This window comes from Elgaria multicarinata, chromosome 9, assembly GCF_023053635.1.
Source record: "Elgaria multicarinata webbii isolate HBS135686 ecotype San Diego chromosome 9, rElgMul1.1.pri, whole genome shotgun sequence".
Classification (NCBI taxonomy): domain Eukaryota; kingdom Metazoa; phylum Chordata; class Lepidosauria; order Squamata; family Anguidae; genus Elgaria; species Elgaria multicarinata.
In genome coordinates, this window is record NC_086179.1 from 32,694,456 (window position 1) to 32,720,254 (window position 25,799).

At 41.1% G+C, this 25,799-nt stretch overlaps 1 protein-coding gene across 8 annotated transcripts in view; it reads right to left on the bottom strand.

Moving 5' to 3' along the window:
• The window catches only part of RBFOX2 (RNA binding fox-1 homolog 2), a 190,578-nt gene extending 169,401 nt beyond the window's left edge, over positions 1-21,177 (bottom strand). For 2 of the 8 annotated variants that reach the window (XM_063133470.1, XM_063133469.1), the window contains exon 1: positions 20,860-21,177. In XM_063133470.1, the coding sequence (XP_062989540.1) occupies positions 20,860-21,033 (174 nt within the window). In that variant the 5' untranslated portion in view covers positions 21,034-21,177. The remainder of the gene's footprint in view (positions 1-20,859) is intronic. The other 6 variants (XM_063133471.1, XM_063133474.1, XM_063133466.1 and 3 more) reach the window with 5 other exon arrangements.
• Positions 21,178-25,799: the final 4,622 nt, after the last annotated feature.

Consider the following 25,799-nt stretch of genomic DNA (forward strand, 5'->3'; position numbering starts at 1 on the left):
CAAAATATATTTTTCTAACATCCTTTTTCATAGCCTATTATTTCCACTGTTTATCAACATGTACACCATGCTCTAAATCAAATAGAAGCCTAGACAGGAGCTGGAGCAGCAAAAATTGGAAGGTCAAAATAATTAATTTGGCGCAAAATGTTTCCATCTTCAAGAATGGGTTTCCAAGAACAATCTAAGAAGAATTCAGATGATCAAATTCTCTGTAGGACAAAAGAAAACCTGAGCTTACAATGAATAGTATCCCATCTTAAAAGAGATGGATATGAATCTTCCAATTTGGCTTCACCCATGAAGTGGAAAATATGACACTATGGACCAAACCTTATTGGAAAATGACATGTCCAACCTCTTGTACGCATACAAACACACACACAAACATGCTCTCCATGACAGCCAGTCTGTCACTCACACAGCTAATCAGCACAGGATACTCCATTTCTCCCTTCTTCTCAGATGTGTGGCAGTAATTGCCTTTTCCCATTAGCCCACTGTGACAACGGCTGCCATAGCAACTAGCAATGATTTTAATAAATCCAATCTGCTTTTTCAAGGACAGCACATGCATGCCGGCAGTGACAGCACTACAGATAGGCTCCATAAGAGGGAGGGGGAGCAGCCACCGACTGCAAGGTCAGAGGTTTAACATTCAAAGGCAAACAAGGCAGATATGGAAAGAGCTAACACAGAGTTTCTATAGAGGAAGCAGAGAGCTTAAAAATTATAAGAATCTAAATTCCAGGATCACTGTTTCATAAGTCTCTATTTAAAGAAGAAGAAGAAAGACGTGTGTGTTGAACCAGGAAGAATAATCTATTTATAAAGAGTGTAAGGCCTTTGGAAGAGATATTAGGTTCTATGAGCCCACCATTATGGCCTCCACAATGCTACATAAAACACTGTTAATATACAGTGGATGAGGGCAAATACTACATATGCAGTAAATAAAGAATGGAATTCCCCCCAAAAAATCATTTGCTACTCAACATTCAGAAGTGAAATATTTTTAGACGCTCTCTCAATCAAAGCCATCTGCACTTATTCCATTGTAATGCAGAGTGTGAAAAACATGCCTACAAATGATCACTGAGCTAGAAATGCCTCTGTGAGCAGTGAAGAATATTTTCAAGCAAGAAGTACTCAAAGAATATCTAACAATACTTTTCATTGCCATGTCTGTAATATTGGAATGAGACAATTCTTCAGTTTACCTAAAATAATGTAGTGAACTGAAGGTAAGAATGAAGTATAAGGAACCATAGGTAACAGTACCCCACTCCCAGATGCGTCAACATTTTCTCCTATACCACCCACATTTGGGGGAAATAGGGACTGGTTAACTATAGCAATAGGAGTGTCTCATTTATGTGACAATATAGTGATTGTTATAATGAGGACAGGATACAATAACCTGGCCAGGATCTATATTACACATCGTCTAGGCAGAGATCCAAAAGCCCAGCACCTGTCCACACTACTATTTTCTCTTTAGAAGCAACTGGTGCCAAGCAACTATTTTTCTATCCCTCCCCTTTTGTTTGCTAATGCTAGGTACTGCAAGTGAATTGGTAACAGTGGAGTCACATCCAGAATTAATATTTTGTTAACCGTCGGAGAGCAGTAACAAGACCTTTCACTGAACAAAGCACTGAAAACCTTTGCAAACTGCAAATTGCTTTAACAATGAAATCCAAGAGGTGCTGCATGTGAATATTCCTATTGACTGACCTCCTGAAAAACAGGGTACACATGAGCAAAGTTTTTGAAAATTTCCTATACACCAATACCGCACCACTGTCACAAACAGGTCCAAACCTCCTATCCTATGACTTCATTATAAACACCATTATCAGCCAGGCTATTTTCCTTAAAGTAAAAGGATAGAATGTTCAAAATGCCAACAACAACCAGCAGTCACACAAAGCTCTTAAAATGAGTGAGGAGAAGAACTCTGTTCTATACTGCGTATTACTGGAGATGCTGAACAATGAGTTTTGTATCTGACCAACTGTAAACTATAATAGATAGTTCAACTTGATAGGAGTTGTTTCTGCTATCATTTAAAGCCCAGTGGGGAAGGTTAGGAGAGAGGAAGTGAAGTGATAAAGAAACAGATAATAGAAACAAACACATGCAACTCTGCTCATCAGTCTTGATAACAAACATGGAACACATAACAACTCTACTCACAACAGGCTTGCAAAATAGCCACTTCCTTATTCACCTATGACATGTAAGAATAGCCATGAGAGAACAAGACCTGAACAAAAGTTGGGGTTGGCATGATTGCTTGTGTTCCCCAGGATATGGTACACCCATGTCCCTCCAAAAAGCTGTGCGTAATCTAGTTCCCAATTTGTGTAGAGAGGGCAAAGTGCACAAGTCTCTGCATGTATAAACCAGCCCTGAGAGCCAGGTACAACTGTTGCCTGCACATGCACAAAATTTTCATCACCCTTTTACCACACCAGGCTGCAACAAGTCAATGGAAACCACTCTGTGCCTCCCAGAACACCCCCAGCACTGCACACTCTAACTGTCCCAGACATACAGTTTGTTTAATGCGATGGACTGCATTCAGGGTCTCCTGTACTTTCTACACCACAGCTGGAAGGGACAAAAGTGATAAAGCCATGCGTTATGACAACTGAATCCAGGGAGGCCTCTTTCTTCTCCCGCCCCTCCTAGCTTCCTACTCCAACTCTGATAAGTATAGGGAAACATTGGGGTCCCCACAAGATGACCTGATCTACTATGGGGACCAGTGTACATGTATTCATGCTACCCCCAGGGAAATAAAAAGCTGAGTTAAACAAAGAAATAAATGAAGGATCAGCTTTAGTTTTTAAGGTCAAAAATATAGCATATATGGTACCGATTGTAGAGCAACTTAGTATTTCTGTGACAGAATAACAGAATTTGGTGAAGCCACAACAGACATTAGTATATAGCCTAATCTTCCAGAAGACGTCACCACTGTTACCAGCAGCAGCCATTTCAGCAAGCTGAGCTGAAGGAGACTAGGGCCATTTCATCAGCCCTGCTGAAAACCCTCCCTCATGAAAGCTCCTCTTCCCACAACTATCACCACAAGCAGCCATTCAGCATTCAAATTATGCATTTGAAAAGTTATTAAATCACAAAGAGAAAAAAGTCAGTTCAAATTCACATTTTAAGGTGAAGGCATATGCTTAGTGATTCAACAGGACAAACTTGAGTTGGAGGAGAGTAAAATGGTGGATAATGGGCCACTTCCAAAGCTTCTGCTGGCCAAGACAAGAAGCAGGGTGAGGTGAGGTGGACAGGTTTCCCCTGAAAGCACACCCAATGGATCTATAATATTTTGAATTTGTAAATTAAAAACCAATGGGAGAAATTAACTACACCAGTTCCAGGCTGACACAGTAAGGATCCCCAATCCTAGGGCCTGTTGGGGGAGTGAGGGGGCTTTTCGGATCCAGTGGCTCCAAAGCCAACTTTGATCATCCACCAAAGCAGTCTTCCGAAATTTCATTCCTGGATATTCTTAATTCCCTGCATGTTTCTGCTGTACTTGAGACAATAGTTGTTTTCATAAGGGAAGAAACAAACCACAGGAAATACTACATTAGTTCACTTTACACAACTCCTTCAGACGTCTAGCTTGATATAAAACCCACTTCCTAGATTGGAAGTCTCAGAAGCCATAGCCTTATGCCATGTCAAGATTTTCCTATAGTAATGGAAAATCTTTGTGTCTTCAAAAATGACATTACAATAGATGTTATAAGTACTTAGGCCTCTTCAATTTGCACCCAACTTTCTGAGTGGAATGCAGAAATAAGATAATAAATTTTTTAAAACCCAATATGCTACCACTCTGAGAAGAAGAGTTGCTTATCACACTTCATTTTTAAATTGCATTTGAAAACTTAGAATAAAAAGGTGGCAGACATAGGTTGTACTGAGTGTTAGTCCCAGTTAAAGTAAACTCACTGAAATGAATAGGATTTAAGTTAAACTAACATTGGATACAACTCATACACAGAATCCACACACACTGGTCTAAATAGAGAATCATGCAGTAAATGTTTTCTTTTCTGTGAGAAATTCTAAATTCACAGTAAGGGTGGGGGGAAATATTTGCTCATTTACTCTGCTCCTCACTTCATCTTATGTTGCTGAGCCAACAGCAAACTCAGGAAATAAAGATTTAAAAGCTGAGGCCTTTAGCTACAGCAAGCCAAGATACTTCCAGTATTTCTATATCTCTCAGAAGTAGGTCTAACTAACTGTAGGAAACCCCTCCACCCCCCACACACATATCCCTAGAAAAGAAAATTGCAAACACAGACACCAAATGATATGTCTGCCATTATAGTTACACTCTCTAACATCCCACATGGTACTAAAAAAGTCTATGCGAGACCATGTTGGATCAGCAGTTCTGGGCATATCCCATGATGGTAGTAATTACTGTATCTGCAAAGGTCTCCTAAAATAAGCAGACCAAAAAAAGCTGTTGCATCTCTGGCTTAAAGGAGGAGCTTGAGCTGGGTCCAGATCTCAGGACCTCAACAGCCTCTAGGGAAAGAGAAATTGTTGACATTACAGAGCAACATTACATTAAGAGTTCTTCTCTAGTTCACTTCTGATAGAACACAGAAAGGAATGTGAGCATGTACGGAGGGAGGTAAATAGGTCCAACTGTTCTTTTTCCTCTCTCCTGTTTTTTTTAATATGACAGCACAAAATAGTAGTCTTGTTTTGCTACTGACAACTATCATTGGAAGAAAGAGAGAGAGAGAGAGAGAGAGAGAGAGAAAAGAAGAAGAAGAAGAGGAAGAAGAAGAAGAAGAAGAAGAAGAAGAAGAAGAAGAAGAAGAAGATATCCTTTATGCTTTTAATCGCCATCCCCAGAAGAAACCTCCCAGCAATTTCTTGCAAAATACATTCTGCACTGAGACAAAAAACAACCAGAACATGCTCAAAACAATCAGAATGGTGGAAGTTCCATTATTCTGCACATGACAGCTAAGTAAAATCACAAATTTGTGCTCCCCAATCGGCCTAGATATGAAAATAGTCTCTATCAACCAGATTATACGGATATCCATATCAAAGCCTAAATCTTCTCCCGACTCCCATCCAAAAATCATACCAATGTTGCAAATGCTGTGTGTGGCCTGTTTATAGGAGCTTGGGCTTGAAGAGGGTGCTTTAGGGTGGATTCCTGCATTGAGCAGGGGGTTGGACTCGATGGCCTTGTAGGCCCCTTCCAACTCTGCTATTCTATGATTCTATGAGGGTAGTGACTAATGGACCAAAGTTGAAAGCCTCAAAGTCCAGTACAGTTAAAGAACAGGCAAGTAATGAGGTCAGAGCAGCCTAAGGTCAGCAAAGTTCTCAGAACACAGTAGCAGACAAGGATTCACCAAGTGGAGTTGTCAAAGGCAGTACAAGGTTATTTACAAGACTTGTGTCAGAGGGAGCACTAGGGAGGCAAGGGCAAAGTACAATAGGTCCAGACCTGCTCCTGCTGAAGAGACGTTGTTCCAGCAGCTCTCCCAGGATGGAACTGAGGCTTTTAAGCAGGAGATGACAGAAACCCACCCAAGGTTCAGCTGTAGCCCATTGGAGGCTTTTGGAAGAAGTCCTTCTCATGAAGAGCCCCATACTCCTGAGGATTCCTTTGCGCACTTCTTCTGAACATAAGGACTCTACCCAGCCTCTTCAGGATTTGTCAGTCCCAGAGTCTTGGTGATTGTTCTGCCTGTGCCTCTGAAGCAGAGCTCCCTTCTTCCTAGGGTGATGGAACAATCAGCAGTCTCTCCCAAAGGTCCAGGTTCCTCCTGGACCGCTGGCAGAGGTGGTTCTTGAGTGTCACTAGTTAATGGAAGCTTTGGCTCCTCCTCTGAGAAGGAATCTTCTAGCTAGGGCATGATAGTGTGCTCTACTATAGGCATCCTAATATTGTTGTTGCAAATCCAACGTAAGAGAGACAAAATCTTAAGCCAGTACCCTATTCAAATAATGGCTCTTTCTTTGCCTATGGTCCTGATTATGTAGAGGTATTTTGCCACAATTTTCATTGCGCTATTATATGGTTAGATCACAAGGTTAGTATATTACATGCTAAGACCACCTCAATCTTTTCTGTGCTTGGTCCTTACAGATCTTGAGACATTTCAAAATTAGAACAAATATAGGAAACTGTCACATGAAGACCAGAATAAATTTTTGCTGCAGATCAGTATTAAAACAAATTTAGAGCACAAAAGCCTATCTCACCCCTTAAAATGACAAAGCAGGGAAAGTTCAAGACCATCACATACATCAGCAGACATATATGCAAAATCCACTAATGGGCTCACACTCAAAGAATGCAATATGGACCCAGAACACTTTGAAAAACATGTTTATTTTAATCTCAATAACAACAACAACAACAGAATTGATTTTATTCAAAGTAGAAATGTGTAAGGAGCAGGATGGGGGTAGAGATTTAACATTCCAGAAATTTTGAGGCCATGGGGGAAATGGTGTTTGTTGGCGGGGGGGGGGGGGATTTGTGGGAAATGGAAAAATAAGCAATACTTTTTTTCAGCACTCTTTACAAATCTTAAGACACTTAAGTCACCCAATCTCGTGTCCTCCAGATACTTTGGACTTCAGCTTCCATCAGCCTCAGGTAGCATGGCAACAGTCTAGAATTCTAAATTATATTATAGAATCATAGAATCATAGAATAGTAGAGTTGGAAGGGGCCTACAAGGCCATCGAGTCCAACCCCCTGCTCAATGCAGGAATCCACCCTATAGCATCCCTGACAGATGGTTGTCCAGCTGCCTCTTGAATGCCTCTAGTGTGGGAGAGCCCACAACCTCCCTAGGTAGCTGATTCCATTGTCGCACTGCTCTAACAGTCAGGAAGTTTTTCCTGAAGTCCAGCCGGAATCTGGCTTCCTTTAACTTGAGCCCGTTATTCCGTGTCCTGCACTCTGGGAGGATCGAGAAGAGATCCTGGCCCTCCTCTGTGTGACAACCTTTTAAGTATTTGAAGAGTGCTATCATGTCTCCCCTCAAGTTATATTATGTATAACTTGGTTTGCTCATAAAATCATCATTAACATTAAAAACTTTTAAAATAAACTCAGTGAATTTGTAACTATTGTCTGCTATACTTTTAAATTTAATATACCAAATATGATAATTTTATAGCAAGAAGCAGGAAGAACTAGAAGCAAAGGAAGACTGGTGTACAACATCTGTTTCTGTTTGTAAAGAATTTTAAGGAACTTGCTAAATCTTTTTTTGTTTGTGGGGCAGAGTTTAGGGGAATCTGGTCTGAAGGAAAAGCTACTGAGATTTTATTTACCTGGAAAAGATTCAACTTAGCAATTGTAAGCAACTATAATTAATTTAAGGATCTTTAAGCAATCTCAGCCTATTATTTGAAGAGTGAAATTTCATTCACTTTAGTAAATAATTTCCATCAATGAAGATCATATTTTTAGTTAATTCTGAAAGGTTGACTCTAGTGGTAGTGTCAATCCTATGCCATATGAGTTTCTTTTAGGAAAAGAAGTTGTATGCTAATGGCAGCAATTAAAAGCTTTTATAGCTGAGGCAGCATTCCCTAGTTGTGAGAACTAATTGAGAACTTTATTAAAAGCTGTGGCAGTGAGTTCTATCCACCCCAGCTTCAAAATTAATTTTTTTAAAATAACACAGGTGAGATAACCCACAAGCTGTTCTGTTGCATTTGGTGGCGATGCTGGGATAAACCTACAGCGTTGTTGTTGTTTTTCATATGTAGGTTTTAGATTAGAAGTACATTATTTGACTGCTATAGCAACTAACCAGAACAAGTCCACGAACAAAGGGCTCTATATAGAAAAAAATCTAATCTGTCAAGAATGTACATTTTTCTTCCATATTATGATATGGTGAATCTATTCATATGTTGGGAAAATAAACATGACATGGAGCACCCCTAAAAGTCTATCACTAAAAGATATATTAGATCAATAATCTTAACAATGACTGGGAAAAGTACTATATCAGGAGTCTTACAGAAAGGGTTAAAAAAAAGATTTACCTGCATGACTTCATTATTTCTAGAAATGTTGCATCTCTAATATTTTAATAAAAGTCTTATTACATAGTTTGGGGGTTTAAAGGCTGGGTAACAATATATAAAGACCTTGTCTTAAATATTTTATTCATCGTTCTAATATATACACACACACACATACACACACACACACAAAACTGTTCAATTTTTTTTGGAGGGGGGAACAAGAACAGTCCTTGGGGGGGAAGGTTCCCCCCCCCCATTTCTTCCTCTGGCTTTGATGGGTGTGTGAGTTAAAGATGAAGAACTCAACGAAGTGGCTCTAATCCTTGAGTAGTGGAAATGGAATTGTCCCGTGACAATTGCAATTTAGAGTCACTTCAGTGCAACTATAAAATGCTGCTCACAACGCTCCAACAAACTGGAACTAGTTACTGCTAATTGGCCCACTCACTTCATTGCTGGATGCTCTTATGCCTTAGACGCAATCACTCAAAAGAAACTGCTGTGCATACACACCAGCAGTATCTGAATAAGAGAAATTAAAAGATTTCCAGCTTTACCATTAGTGCAAATTCATTAGTGCAAATATATCTGCTACTGTTTTAGATTCACTTGCAAAGGAGTGCAAACTCTGACAGACAGCTGAATGAAAAACAGGGACCCCCTTCTATACTGAGTTTTGCCAGCTCTTCTCAAATCATTGCTGCCACTCTTCCACCATCATCCACAGCTATACCAGTGACTATATTATGGTTGATCATGGTGGAGAAGAAGGTCCTGATCAGAGCTTCAATCACAGATGATGAGGGAAGTAGCACAGGAAGACTGAATTCAAACCAGTGATTACCTATGATGCAGTCTCAGGATTAAATGGAGATGTGGACAACTATTTTAGAAAGGGTCTGTATGTGAGGACTTATGATTAGGCGTCACAGAAAATTTTGAACTGGAAAAATATCCAGAAAAATTTCCAATGCAAATTACTCTAATTTAGGGCCTTTTGCCTGGGGGGAAATGATTAAATTTAGCATGTTTGCTAACTACAAGTAAAATAAACCACAAAGTTAAAAAGGTACCCTATCTTAATTTTTTTATCCCAATACGCCACAGGTGTTTGACCTGAAATATCTGGGAATGGAGTGGAACTAAAACACACTTAATGTGATTTCAATGTTATATTTTGTAAACATTTTTATTAGAATACTTGTATTAATTTAAAGAATAGTATTTACTTCCTTACATTGTTTAAATGTAAAACAACAACAACGGTACTGAGAAATGCTCATACACTAATTCAGCCTTCCCCAGCCTGGTGCCCTTCAGATAGTTTGGAATACAACTCCCAGAATCCTTCAGTCAGTATGGCTGGCTGGGGCTGCTTGAAGTTGTAGTCCAACACAACTAGAGAGCAACAGGTTGAGGAAGGCTGCACTAATTAATTTTAGCAACCCAGAAAACTGTACATGTTATACTTATAACCACTTTACTATTTCAATGAGTCCATTTTCCACTGAGGTTGTTGGGGCATCTTCAGTTTTACTGTCACTACTTATTAGTTCCATTTAACACTAAGACATATATGTATTTCAGTGTCATATATCTATTCTCTCACATACCTGCTAGGGATACTTACCTGAAAAACATTAATTACAAATTTGTAACTGCTACACTTGCCTAATATTGTCTTTTCAGTTGGCATCCATTCATTGTTACTGTTTTGTAGATTTTATCTAGGGGCTAGAAACGATCTTCTAAACCCTATTTTACAATCTTATCCTGGTCACCCAACTGAATTCTTAACGTCTCTTTTACTTTGTAATATAGACAAATCAATTACTGAGCAAGTGGCCAAGTTTTTGAACTTGGCCATTTCTTTTAGATCTTCTATGATCGCCTGATTTTTAATAGTTAATGGTATGTTCAGTTTGCTTGTATGTAAAATTTTTATTTGCTGGAATGGTCTATTGACCACAATAAACTGTTGTTGTTGTTGTACTAATGAAATTATAAAACAGACATTTTTTCCACAGGAAAATAAAGCACTGGGAATTTTTCTGTCCCACATCACTGGAAAGGACAGAACGTAACAGCAGGTGGAATGCAGAACTCACATCAGCATGCTATACATATGTATGTATGCTATTTGTTTTTAGTAAAATGCTCATGAATTTAAGTGACTGAATTTGTTTATTGGATTTTATTGGTACCCTGCCTTTCTACCAAAAATATCACTCAACATGGCTTAAAGACACAATGAAACTGAGTAAAACAATACATTAAAATACAATAAAAACAACACATTTACAGGATTATTATTTTTTAAAGAAAATTAAACCCCCTACCCATCCAACAGACCCACTTACAGCCCAAAGGCCTTCTTGAATAAAACGTTTTGCCTGCTGATGGAAGGAAATCAGAGTGGGAGAAAACATAGTCTCCCTTGGGAGGGAGTTTCACAGCCTGGGCATGGCCACAAACATGCCTCTGAAGGTGACAGTCTGAAAAAAAGGGCCTCTCAAGAAGATCTTAAGAACTTGGCAGGCTAATATGACAGAAGGCGGTCTTTCAAGTAGCCCAGTCCCAAGCTGTATTGAATTCTGCCCAGAAACAGAAACTAGTGAAACTACTGTAAGGGAGTCAAATGCTCCTTGTAACCAGCCTTAATCAACAGTTTGGCCATAGCATTCTAGAGAGCTGAAGTTTCTGAAGAGTTTTTGAAATCAGCCCCGCACAGAGCATGTTACACTATTCCAAACACGATGTAACAAAGGCTGTGACTGTGGCCAAATCAGAAATTTCTTGGAATAGGCACAGATGGACCAGGACAAATGTCTGCAATTGATTCAGGTAAGCGTTTGCAGGACTAGGATGAAGATTCACTGAGTGAGATAACCGGATACAGGACCCAGCTAAATACCCATGTGTGATATGGGTTGGCACCTGCAGAATCAGAATGATTTCCTATGTTGTGTAGTAAGCCGACGGTAAGTAGTTGTAGGATCTGGATAACCAATAACTGAGTTTGTTCGGAAAGTGGCTAAGTCGTTCTGTATCCACTCTTTTTTGTATCTGTCCCTTCGCTGCTGGCTGTGCTAGAAGGCTCTCTTAGCAGCCAGGCATCTATTTCAGTTCTTTGTCTTTTAAGAGAGTCAGGTGCCTTTCCAGGTTTACTACCTATTGGTCTTTGTTCGTCTAGGTATGCTTCTCCCAGCTGCTCTTCCTGGGCTTCCTTCCATCTCCCCTAAATCTTCAGCATTCAGATTTTTATCCTTCGCTTCCACCCTACCTCTTCCACCTCTCTCAGAGAGAGCTATTAAAGACCTCTTGTCCCGATTCCCTTATGTTTGGTTCAGCAAGCCTTAACTGTTGCATGCTCTTATTATTGGGTAACTTGGGAAACCAGGGGGCCTGCATAGCGACACCTGACTACTCCTCACACCTTGGCACCTAGATTTAGAGCCACATCCAAGAGTGTGCACAAACTGTGAACCTGAGTCTTCAGGGGGAAGGTAACCCCATTCAGCACTGGTTGAACATCGGTGCCCTGATTTGCCTTCCAATTGACCAAAAGCACCTCTTGTCTTATCTGGATCAAGCTTCAATTAGTTTACTACAGTAGTTTGTAATCTTACTTTATAGGACTTCCCAACAATGATGTTATCGCTTATTGTCAGAAAACGGCAGTGCTAACCTAGTTAGTTAGTTGACTCCTGATCAGTGTGCACTACAAGAACAGTTACTTTAACCTGAAATATGGAACTCCTGCCATTACAAGTAAGAAACTTTTCTAGAGAATATAGACCTGCAATCATAAATGTCTTAGTTATATCCAGATTGGATTACTGTAAATTGCTGTGCAAAGGGCTGTCTTCCAAAAGTCTGGAAACATGGACTTGTGTAGCTGTAAAATGTAACAGTTAAGCTTCTGAGAGGAGCCAGAATTTGTGATCATAGAACACCCATGTTTTATTATTCTCACTGGCTCCTTATTTGTTTCTGGGCCTAATTCAAAATGTTGAAAGTGACCTGCCCTTTCCAGAAGTGAGCATTTCTGCTCAATTTAGGCTTTGTCCCTGTAAGCTCTACATCGCAGACTGGGACCGTCGGGGTTGGCTGCGTGTGCAAGGCCTCTGTTGGATACTGCCCTTTAGCGAAAAGACCTCATCCTTCCATATGAACGTGTCCGTGTGCTGCAGTCATGAGAGGATGCAGTCATGAGAGGATGCACAGCCTCATGTTTACCCCCTAGCAGAATTGAGAAGGGTGGAATAAGGTCTTTGCGGTAACACCTGTGTTCTGGAATACCTTGCCCCATGGAATTTTGTTTCTCCCTGCCTCCTGTAAGAATGTGAAAATACTGTAAAAGGATATTTCTTTGAGTGACAGCTCTCCATTTTGGTTTCCATTAGAGCATTATGTTATTGTTGATATATATTGTTGATGCTTTTTATAAAGTTTGTTTAATTGGTTTAGTATTGTAATAGATGTTATGATTGGTCCTAAAACATAAGGGCAGGACACTATTTTTTAATGTAAATTAGTATAAGAATGTCCATGTTCTGCAGATGCTGCATTAGCTTCCTGACTAAGTCCATATTCATTGTAAAGGCTGCTATTCCTGCCCTGTCTTCCACTACATGTTGCCACATTAGATCGTGGTTGTCATTGCAGAGGCAGCATGTAACCTTACAGAAAGTCAGAGGCTAATAAATCTGACCATTTAGTTTTGTTTTTAAAAATGGCTTTATATATGATTAAGTTTAAATTCTAAACTATTGAGATGAACGGAAAGAAATAATTTGGTATGAAAGGCTAGTTTGGGGTGGGCAACATGCTTACGTTTCTTATGTGTCATTCTTTATCCCCTGCAGCAGCAGACAGCTTTATGCAGTTAGGGTTTCATTATCTAATCCATCTCTGATCAGCTTGGATAAACCCTGTTTGGCCAGTACTGATCTTGTTAGTGGGGTGGCATAAAGCTGCTTGAGCTGGGATTGGGACAAATCGGATCACGACTGGTATATGAATCCAGGACTTATTTCTTGTAGCCAGGAAGAAGGAAAAATGTATATAGCTGCAGTGTAATGTCTGATCTAAGTGGTTTCTTTCAAGCTGCATTAAATGGCAGATGTGTTGCATTTATGTTGAGAAGATTCGGGCGCTGACATAAAGAATCACAGTAATCCCCATGCTGCTTTTCTCCACATGTGATATAGCAGTGCTACCATGGTATCTTATCCACATAGAATTCACTGGATAAGATACCATGTAGCCTCATGGACTAGAAACATGCTTTTTAAAATAAAGGTCAATATTCTGAGAATGCTGACCTGCCGAAAGTCATGCAACACTGCTTTTGGGGTCTATGTTTCAATTTTGCCTAATATAGCTTTATGCTATGTAGTCTTGCATATAATCAGCAGAGGCCCCAGAAAGCTAGATATTGGGATCTATTATTGGGATCTTTGTTAAATAATAGATGGCAGAAGAAGATGTGGTGGTGGGAGTAGCTGGGTCATTATGGGGGTGGGGAATGCAACACAGTTGGTTGCTCCCATACTGTTTCCCCATATAAGAGAGCCTGAGTTACCCTGATCCCGTTGGGTTGAAGCCTGCTGAATGCCAGGTCTGTGAATGGGAAAACAACATCCATCTAAGACTGGATGAGCATGCCAACCTGGTCTGTATCATGGATACCTGGTTGGATGAGACCAGGGGAGTAAATCTCTTCCAGCTTTGCCCATGTACATTCTCCATGCTGTAGCAGGTGAAACCTGAGGTGGATGGAGAGATGGAGTCACAGTGCTCTATAGTGATTCTGTTCCCCTGTCCAAGTGTCCCATCTCACAGACTTCCAGTTTTGAGTGTGTTTATTTGAAGGTGGAAGTTTTGGACAGAATAGGTATTCTGTCAGTGTACTGCCTGACTTGCTGTTCAACAGTCTCCCTTCCTGAGCTAGCCAAGGTCATCTTGGGATTGGTTCTGGCATCTTTGCTGTTTGTTGTACTGAGGTCACCTTGTCAGGAGTAGTCTGGTGACATCTCAGCTCCAGGGATTTCTGGATGAGATGGATTATTTAGATCCATTTCAATCTGGCTTCAGGCCTGATCATGGGACAGACCCTGCCTTGGTGGACTATCTATGCTGGGAACTGTACAGGGGGAGTGTGTTCTGCTGGGTCTTTTGGCAGTTTTTGATACCATCATCCATGGTATCCTCCTGAAGCGTCTGTCTGAGGTTGGACTGTGAAGCACTGTTATATGATGGTTCCTTCTTGGAGGGTTCAATCTCAGAAGGTGGTGCTGGGGAATTCCTGTTTGATGTTGTGGCCATTGGCCTATGGTGTTCCTCAGGGTTCCATCCTATCCCACATTCTCCTTTCTTTCTCCTCTCATAGCATAAAATACCCAAGTAACAATGGTACTAAATGATTGTTTATATCTGGGACCTTTATTATGACAAACCCATGAACTTTAGAGAATTTGAATACAAAAAAAGGAAATATTTATTTTTAAAAGAAATATGTATGAGATAACGAACATATGAAAGGTATTTAAGAGAAGCAGCAAGAACCACATAATCTGCAATATGCTTTCAGACCCACAAACTGCAAAATGTGTAATTTTAATTCTATTTCATCATAATTGCAACTTCTATTTCAAGTTGTTTTCCAAAAAAAAAAAAAACTTTGTCTCAAGGGTTTTAACTATGTCAAGATATTTTAAACATGTGTATGTTTTAATAATTTCTTTGCCTTCTGTATAATGAATTAATTATTGTGTTTTTACTGTCTTAATGATGTCTGATACTGTTTCAATAGATGATTATGATGATGATGATGATGATGTATAACTACTGAAGCATTGGGACACAACTTACAGAATACTATTTCCAACTTCATACTTTTCACACATCTCTGACCTACCAGATATTTTGGATGCTCTGATTTCATGCTAATTCTGAGATGTTTCCAATGGTGTCATTCCACTAGCACAAAGCTTCCACCACCTGCAGAAACTTTTTTCCATCTGCAGGTATCAAATCCAATACTTTAATTCTGCTTTTGCAAGACATTTCACACAGGCATTACGACTTCATTTGACTAGGGTGTTGGCAGTTCTGGGTTAAATCCAACATTATGCTAATGAAAAAATGACGAGAAATGGTGTTGTTCTATCTGAATTAACAAAACTAGAGCAAATAATATCTAAGCTAATGTTGTCATAATGATTACAGATCACTCATCTAAGATAATCAGGGCTGAAAAAATAATTGTACTGACCTTATTTAATATGTATGACTGCTTTTATTTTTGTTTATTTATTTATTACATTTATATACTGCCCCATAGCCGAAGCTCTCTTGTTAAAATTCACCTAAAATAATTTGAGTTGAAAAGACAACTACATTGACTTTATTCACTGTATATGAAGAAGATGCGAGGGAGACTGGAGCAGGCAGGCACCATCGGAGCCTGCTTCAGTTGGACCCCCCCCCCCCCCAGAGGGCTAACATCTTCACCCTGTGGGGAAGAAGGAGCTGTTGGTTTGCCCCTCCATTGGGAGATGAGAGGACGGAGCAGGGCCTTCCCAGCAGCCTAAGCAGTCTCCTTAATTTCTTTTTATTTTCTCCCTCTTCCCTCCATACACTTTTCCTTGTGTGTCATGTCTTTTTTTAGAATGTAAGCCTGAGGGTAGGGACTGTCTTCTTTATTGATACATTGTAAGCTGCTCCGAGAGCCTTTTGGCTGAGGTGCGGGATAAAAATACTCCAAATAAATAAATAAATAAATATGGCCACATTTATCATTGTTAAATCCCAGACAGCAGGATGTGCATGTATACTTTAGAACAATTCTTGTGAAGTTTATCATTACACTTTGATTTACACTAGCACTATTAGCCTTGTAATTGACTATATTATACTTTTTGTGGTCCTCTGTACAAGCAGAATCAAAGTATTGAATTTGACACTTGCACAAGGATAAAAATCATTTCCGCAAGCTGTAGAAGCTTTGCACTAACTGAATGACACTACTTAGTATAAAATTATGATTTCATAAACTTATCAAAATCATAATGCACTATTCACCCTCTCTTAACACCCTTCCTGCATCCATAAAACCGGGCTTGTAAAATGAAATTTCAGGCCTAAAATGTAATCTATATATAGTAGATGGGAGCTATGGAAATATTACCATTGCAAATTCACTGTGAGCTCAAATCTTTTGCTTCAGTTTTCTTACAGAATGAAACCTATCTGTTACATGCATAAAGCTAAAGCCATAAAGCCAACTTTTTCACAGAGTCTGCAAGGTGAACAATTAAGCCTTGTGTCTAATATAGATTTTTAAAAATACCTGTAGTATAAACAAATCTTGAAAAGGAACAAAAATCACTATAGTTAATTGCATTTGAGGAGTTAGAGAAACACACAAAACTGCACAAAATCCAGAGCACTGCTTCTTTAGTATGCCTCAGCAAGATAGTGTCCTATCAACTTGGGATCACCAACTAGAACCATACAGACACTCAAGAGCTGAAGCAGAAAATAGCAAACTGAGATGAATAAATCACAGTGTTTCGAAGAGCAGGAACACAGTCAGTGTAAGCAACAGCAACTAGCATCAAGGCCACCCACTTCATTGCCCTAGCAAAGCTCAGCTCCATAATATATTTCTGTTAAATATCTGCTTTATTTTAGTCTATTTTTCCGACCAAAAGTCATAACCTAATTTTGCAACGTAGAAAGAAGTACACACAAACAATATTTTAAAAACCATTTCCCTCATGATCTCTAAATAGTTTTAACATAGCATATATAGTCAAAAAACAAAATCCCATTCCTTTTCTTATAAAGGTTTCACAATACCTCTAAAATAAAGGGCATCAGCAAGAGATAAAAATTATTTTACTCTGCTACACAAGCAACTTCAGCATGATCTTTCAAAATTCCCCTCTTCTCCTTAATTTACTAGATGCACCTCTATATACTCATGAAAATAACTGCAAGTGTGCACTTGCAAACAACAGAAAAATTAAATAAACACCAAATAAACCTATTTTTGCAGTGGGTAAACCCATACTCCCACAGTAATTACACCCACCTGTCCCAATACTGCCATCCTGTTCAGCCACTGCTTTTGGAGTTTAGAGTCAAGGGAAGTCCCCAAGTGTCAGTTCAAGAGGTAACACAGTGAAAGGATGAAATTGACAATATTCCCTCTGTAACACTACAGAGGGAATATTGGTCCTACTGCTGAAGAAAGTAAATAGCAGACAGGTGAATATGCACAATTGCGCACTTACAAACAACAGAAAAATGCATTAAAAAACTCAAACCAATTTGCATACTACCAAAGCATAAAAAAATAAAAAGGTCACAAAAGAGAAAATTGCACAGTAAAGGGGTAGTGAATGTAGCAGGGTGGGAAGCTGGAAAATGTTCCCTTTGTAGGGATGAGAATACAAGAGGAGCTGTGCCACAAAGGCCTATGGGATACATGCCAGGAGTGGGCAGGACTAAGGGGGAAAACAAGTCACAGAAAACCACAGAGTGCCTGATTGTCCGTTGGGAGTAACACGGATTAGCGGGTGTATAACCAACCCATTGTGGCTTATTTTCAGGGTGGCTTATCGTGACTTGCAAACTGGCCCCTATAAACAGTAACAAAAATGGTGTTCATCACTGCATAATGCAATCCAACACAAAGCACAACCAGAAGAGCCATTCAACAGTGTAACAAAAAAGTTTCCAGAAATGTCAGGCCTATATCTAGATGAAACATTCCTTTAGTTTATTAAATTGTAGATATATTTCAACTTATATTATGCTTATTGTTAGGCTAGTGCAAGCTAATAGTTTTGGACTTGCCTGGATGGTCCTTCTGGCCAGACATTTTCTTCCAAAAGGAGTTTGGAAGTTGGAAGACAACCTGCCCCACAGACTACCTGGTAGGGCCAGAGTAGCTAGAGATTATAATATATTTTTACATGTTAAATAACCATAAATGTGCAGTACTTTTCATTCTTCCAGTGGCCAGCCATCTTTTCCCAAACTTAAAAATTTCCACCCCCAGTTTGCTTCACATCATCTGTGGAATGTCTGAATCAACTGATTTTCCTTGGACTGTCCCAGGAACAAGTGGAGCAAGTGATGTCACTGGGCAATGTCACTGATTAGATCTCATCTATGTTTTGTTGCTGGGAAGTGAGTGCTCACTAAAGAGATGCTCTCTTCCCTAGCGCATGTTCCCTCCTCCCCACTAGTGCAACCATTTAACAAACCAGGAATAGTTTGTTTAGCATGTCATCCAAACTAGAGATCCTGTGTTGCTCTCAAACAAGCCAGGAAACATAAGCCAAGAACAAGCCATAGTTTATGATTCTGGCTTAAAGTTCTCCAGAATCCTGACATATCATTCCATAGGAACACGGCTATAGTATCTGGGCAGTAATGATGAGAAATAGCTACACTTTTTCAGAAGCAGATACACTGACTGTGGAGGAATTTAACCTCAACTGCTGTTTAAATAGCAGGCTGTAACCATTCCCACCTAGCAAATCTGATCCTGAGGTACCACAGCAGTCTAGCCCACAGATCTACTTATGAGTAAACACTTTGGCCTTCTACCTGACACAAGTGGTGCTTCCTAGCAAGTAGTTCTTGTGCTAGCATTTGCATGTGTAGACTGAACTGTGCAAAGAGCAGCTAGAGATGGTTTCAAGAGAAAGAGAGACAGAGGGACAACTTGCCATTTATTCTCCTGAGACTGTGAGCACAGACTAAGCTAGCACGGCTTCCTATTCCCTAGATTCTAGAGATGACAAATTTAAAAATGACTATCACCTTTAAAAGTTAAATACACATTAAATAATTATTGTTATCGTTGAACATTTGAGATACCCACAGAATCTAGTGGATCAATTCAGGTAAACTGGCAGAACAAATTATAAATGCAAATGGTTTCAGGGCTTGCCACAGGAAGTTCTACAACGTATTGTTATATGTATTTTTTTAAAAAAGATATTGCTTGCTTTCTAACCAATTAAACAAACCAAATCCTTAAACAAAGTAAGAGGAAAAGTGAATGCAAGTTTACACTTCATGCTGAATGGAATAGGACTGATGTAATTTGTATTTGTACATTATCTAATTATAATATCAAACACTGCTACAAGACATAGCAATGTTTCTTCACCACGTGGTTCTGTATCTTACTTACTGTGTCAGTTTCATTGTTCTCCACCTATAACAAACATCTGTGACTACAACCTACAGCTTCATTCATACTTTTGGCAACACCCACTTAGTAATGGCAACACAGCTCCCTCACTGGATGCCTGAATAAGGCTGTCAGCTGTTATTCTAAGAAATGCCGTTCCTATAATATTTCATAGCCTATTCTACAGCATCACAAATCTATAGATCATAATGAATACCCCTCTTCTCAGGGCATCATAGCGCAATACAGCTACACATGATTTACACCAGTACTCCATGTTTCAGGATGGCACCTCTAATAGATTTCCACAAAATTAAAGGTAATTGCTCCCTCTCATTGACAGAATCTGTGCCTATTCCAAAAGTGAATACTTATTAAAAGCGCTGGAGTAACTACATCTGAGGCATGCATGCCAAAGGATTTTATAGCATAAGTTATAAAGTGTATTGTGCCTCACGCAGGACATCATTTCTACTTGGGGTTGCCCCTTGTAGCAAGCTCACACAGCTGAATAGGTACAAATTGTCAGTCATCCTTTCGCTGAGCAGCACACTAACTGACCTGGACAAGTTACAATGTGGATGAATCCGATGTGTCACCTTCATGAGCAAGTGAAAACTTCAATTTAGCTATTTCCAATTGCTCCAGATTGAAAAGAAATTCAAAGTCACCTCATATGCAGTGCAATCCTAGACATGTCTAATTTTTGTGAATGCCAAGAGAGCTTTGACTATTGGGCGGTATATAAATGAAATGAATAAAATAAATAAAATGCAGTCACACAGAGTTAAAAGGATCTAATCCTATATGCAAGTGTGCATATGGCTGCAGCCTTACACACAGAACCGTACAAGACCAAAATAGCTGCAGAAAACACTAGCCACAGTTCTCCCACACAAGATATAAAGGAAACGAAGGCCAAAGAAACTTTATCGAGGAACAATTAATCACAGGTTTCTATAAATGAAAAGATAACTTGCTGTCCTAAACTCCCATGTTACATGGCGGCAGATCAAACCTTTCCACCCCACATACCTTCATTATTCTGACTCTCCCCTTTAAAAAAAACACCCCATAGCCAATGGTGGCTCCCCAGCACGTGTACATGCACCAAAATGCGTGCCTGTGTACAAATGTCACACGTGACGATCTACACATAGGTTACACGCCATTTCCTACACTGTCAACTGCTTTGCATGTAGGGATTTTTGTTGTTGCTGCTGTTGTTACACCTGAAGCAGGCCACACAATACTCTTGTTCCTGTCCTCCTCCTCCTCCCAGACCTAGTCTTCAGGGATACAGTGCCTGCTCCTTTCCCCTCCATGTTCGCTAGACCCCGTCTTCAACCCCCACCCCCCACTCGGGCCCTTGCACCAACCGTCCTGGACCCGGGCTAGCATCCTCCCATCCTCTTAGCCAAGCTCCTCCGAGCAGATGCCCTCCAGGCGCGCGCCCGTCCTGGGGCCTCCATGGCAGCGCCTGGACGGGAGCGCGCCCGCGCGCGCCCTTCAGAGCCACCGGGGGCCGCGGCAGTCGTTGTCGCCGCCGTCCCCACCACCGCCACTACCTGCATGCCGCCTGCGTCCGCCTCCGCCTCGGTCCGCAGCCTCTTGCTTTGGCCGCTCTCGGCTCCGTCCCCTCCGGGCATGGGCTGTTCCAGCTCGGGCTCCCGCTTGACCCCTCGAGGGGCTGGGACGCCGACGCCGGGCACGAGCGCCTGGTGTGGGATGCCCTCCGCCATCCGAGCCGGACCCCCGGCCGCCCCGCTTCCCCTAGACGGGGAGCCGCAGCCGCCTGCCTGCCTGCCTGCCTGCCTGCTTCGCCTCACGGCCACCAGTCGACCACCGGTAGCGATAGCTCAGCGGAGGCCCAGCCAGCCAGCCAGTCAGTCCGCCTGGGACCCGCGAGAGGGGTGGCGGGGAGGGGGAGTCTCTGCCTGGGCAGGGCCCCCGCGAGCGGCCCACACGAACGAGAGGCTCCGCCAAGGGAGCTCGACACTGACTCGGGCCCGCCGGGCAGCGCCGAAAAGAAACGAGGAGGAGTCGACTGTGGCGGCCGCAGTAGTAGCCGCCACCGGAGACGGAGGAGGAGGAGGAGGGAGGGAGGGAGGAAGAGAGGCCGAAGCCCCTCGGCAATCTCCGGAAACGCCGTAGAGGAGCTGCGATTCGACGCGACCCCCCTCCCCTTCGCTCGGCGGTCTTCGGGATTGGGGGAGGTAGGTGGGGCAATGACTCCAAGGAGGGGCGGGGCCTCTGAGGGGGGTATTGGTAGTACGCAGAAGGCCGCCTCACTGGGCGTGTGAGGGAGGAAAGGGATGGCCTGAAGGAGTCGATTTTCCCCCTCAGTTCCCGGCGGGACGTGGGGCCGGGGGCGGGTAGGGAAGGCAAGGCAAGGCTGCTGCCACCGCCCAGCATTTGGGCTTTGAGCCAGGGTGTCGCTGAACTGGCTCAGGCTCGGTTTTTCTGTTCACAAAGAACTGTCCCTAGATTCTTGGGGCTGCTGCGAGGAATCCCACTATAGAGAGGTGTGTTTTAAACGGCCTGCCTTTGGACCTCTTCCCTTTAGGCTCCCTTGATGCCTTCGTTGTGTTGGAGATGCGATCACGGTCGTGCCTTCCAGCTCTTTTTTTTTCGTTCTAAAATGGGGGTGTTTCTGGGCTCAGGAGGCCTTACTCTTAACCCCAGATACGTGGAGATTAAGGCTGTGATGTTAAACAAGCTCACTGGGGAGCTCAAGGGGATTTTACTTCTGAGGGTTTCACTTTGCACATGCACAAAGGTACCCCCTCTGTTATTTCTTTACACATAGGAATGCATTAAGGCCAATGCATTCTGTTAACCATGTTGTGGTTAAGCAGCATGGTTTAGCGTGTTGTCTGAACCAGGCCATACAGTCTGCACTCTTAACATCTGAGGCTAAGCCCTGGTGAAGGCTACTTCCCATAAGATATGAAAAAGGAATTTGGAGCATGTTCAGATACGGTTGAAAAGGAAATCCATAGTGAGTAGACAGCAAAATACCTGAGAGCCATAGTTCAGGGAGATGAGGATGATTTACTTGATTTATATCCCACCCTTCTTCACAAGGAGCCTAGTTGATCGCCACACATTTCCCATTCAAACATTACTATATTAGCTGCAAGGAATGCAGAATGAATGCTCTGCAAACATTTTTGCATCTTAGTGGGCTCTTGGTTCTGGCCATACGTGCGTATTTGCTCTATAAAAAGCTAACATGAGTAATTTGCTAAAGAAAATGGTATAAGGTCAGTGCCACAAACACACACCAGACCATGGCCCTGACACTGCTTATCCAAAATCTTTTGTGCAAGCCAAACACTGGCATGTCATCAAAAATGACCAGAAGAGCTGGCTCAAATGTGCAGTATAGCATGTAAGATAGTTACAAAAGCACTGCTCACAGCCATGAAAGTGGCTGTCCAATCTCTTGCCCCCACCCCAAACAGAATTAACAAAGACAGAGGCTGAGTTCGGACGACACGCTAATCAACGGTTGTTTCCCATTCTGTTCCTATTACCCCGCAAGTTCATTAGCGTGTCGTCTGAACTCAGCCAGAGACTCCTGCTGAACATGGCCATTATAGCAAACAAAAAACGCCACTGGTTTTCAATAGGCTTTAACTAACATTCTTCCAGTTGGGTGGGGGTAGGAGGGTAAAGTCCAGATTGTATGCAGGGATTTGATGAGCAACCATAATGACACTGTCTACTTCCTGAGTGGTTGAAGTCAGTTTGCAACACATGATGCATGAGTGATGCAACGTCATATAAACAGCTTTGCTTAAAATTATCTTTTTGTCAATCGTGTTTAGCTTTGGTAGAATGTGTCTATGTTCCTCATAATGCTATCAACCTTTGGTCCGTGTGCGCTCTAAGGCAGGAAATATGTTGGCGGTAGTTTTTATCACTTCAGCTGGCTGTTCAACATCTTGAATTATCAGTGGTAGTCTTGACATGAAATGTTAGGCCATTTATTTATATCTTGCAGTGAGAATTTTTTTAAGATGCCAACACTTACAATGTCACCAAATCTGAAGTCACTTTGATAGGACCACTTCAAAGTAAATTATGGCAGCCTTAAACCTTAGCTTCACAAGGAAAAATCTCGATGTAAAATTGAAATTGGACTTTTTTCTGAAAGTTTGAGAGTTTAATCACTATAAAGATCCACAGTGTCATGCTTTCATTTTCATAGTAACTCCTGAATACTGACAACAGAACCCCCCACCCTGAATCTCCTTTTCACAGCAGCCAGTCTCTGAACATATCTGAACTAAGCTTCCATTGGAGTGGGGAATTTCACCCATAGTGAAAAAAACTCTGAAAGAATAGCAAATATCAGATTCAGATTTTTATTATGCGGTCACAGACCCAATAAAAGCAATACCAACAATCATTAATTTAAAACCATAAAATCACAGTCTTTTGTTCAACAGGCTAAAAGAGTTATTTTAAACATACACATATTTAAAATATATAGGCATAGTTAGTAAAATTGGGAAAGTGGGCCCCATGCTACAGGTTGGGAATCCGAGGTGGATCCTGGGTCTGGATCAGTTAAAGACCACTAGCCTATGAAATATTCTGGCCTCTGACCACTGAGGGCAGGAGCGTCAAATCTTTTTCACCCTGAGCACGGAGTTACATACATTTTATTATGTGGTCACAGACCCAATAAAAACTATACCAACTATACCAACAATCATTAATTTAAAACCATAAAATCACCGTCATTAGTTCATTATACAAACAGGCTAAAAGAGTTATTTAAAACATACACATATTTAAAATATATAGGCATGGTTATCTTGTACAAAAGATAAGCAACAGCAGCCTGGGATAGAAGTTACAATTAAGATAAGATCAATTTGCGATTCCTTTGTATGGAGAGGAGGAACTTAGCTACTAACTCTGTTGTTAACTTGTTTGTAGCTGCCAGAAAATATTCCAAATACTGTTTGGGTGTCCTTCCAGGGCATTTTCTCATAAGAGGGCCAAGAAATCTATTTCTCTCCTCCCTGTGGAAGCTACATTGGAAAAAAAACATGGTCTAGTGTTTCAACTGCTTTGTCACCACAGGGACACAAGCAGTCCTCATATGGGATGCCCTGATAACGCCCTTCCAAGATTGCAGAAGTAAGGCAGTTAAATCTAGCCCTTGTAAAAGCATGTCGGTACTTGGGGATGGTCAAATAGTCCAGATATCTAGCATATCTGGGAAATTCAAAAATTAGACCAGAGTGTATTGGAGAGCAGGAACTGCGTGCCTTTGTCATAGCATATTGAAAATCTATATCTTTAATCCGTTGTTCTACTATGGATTTTACCACAGAGTAATCTTGTGTATGTAGAAAATCCATTGATAGACCTAATATGCACAATTTGTCAGTAAAACCTTTATACCATGAACTGGTAAAAACATCCCTTTGTAAAAGATAAAGATAGCTTTGGGATTAATTGGCATATACAACCTTTAGCCAATATCGAAAGGCAAGGGACCAAGCCCTTCCTTCTATAGATGCTAGGCCAGCCTCCAGGCGCAATGCAGCAGATGGCACACACCTCGGCATTCCAAAAAGTGAGTGCAAGAAGTTTGACAGAACACTCTCGGCAGTTGTATTAAATCCCTGGATCCATATTGGGATAGTGTACAGCAACTGGGCCAGAATTTTAGCCTTCAATACTTGTAGGGCAGCAGGAATAAATTGTCCCCCCTTGATATAAAAAAACCGAAAAACTGCCTTACTGATATTCTGGGCAGCTTGAACTGCAGACTGCCTATGGGTAGCCCAGGAAAGTGTGGAGGAAAACACAATACCCAGATATTTATAGTTCTTAACTTGCTCTATGTGCTGTCCCTCTATTAACCACTTGTTTGTTGTTCTACGCCTGGAAAATACCATAATTTTTGTTTTACTGAAGTTAACTGTGAGTAGATTATCCTTACAGTAAGTCATAAAAACTCGAAGTAAGCGTTTAAGGCCTATTTTGGACAATGCCATTAAGACAGCATCGTCTGCATACAACAATAGAGGGACTTTGGTCTCTGCCAGTTTTGGTGTATGAAAGTCAGATGCTAAGCAGTTCCCCATCAAATCATTTAGATAGAGGTTGAACAATGTTGGGGCTAATATACAACTCTGGCGGACCCCCTTGTTGGCTAAAATAGGTTTTGTCAGGTTACCCTCCAGCCCACACCTTACTCGGAGCGTGGTGCATTGATATAAACATTTAATAAGGTGCAACAGTCTTTTGTCTATGCTAGAATGTTGTAACTTAGTCCATAGTCTTTCTCTTGATATTGTATCAAAGGCAGATTTAAGATCTATAAAAGCAACAAACAGACCATTTCCATAAGAATTCATATATTTTTCTGCCAGATGGTTTAGGACTAAACAATGGTCAAGAGTTGATGTGCCCTTCCTAAAACCGGCTTGTTCTTCTCCCAGGATATTTTCCTCTTCTATCCAAGTGGTGAGCCTTGTAT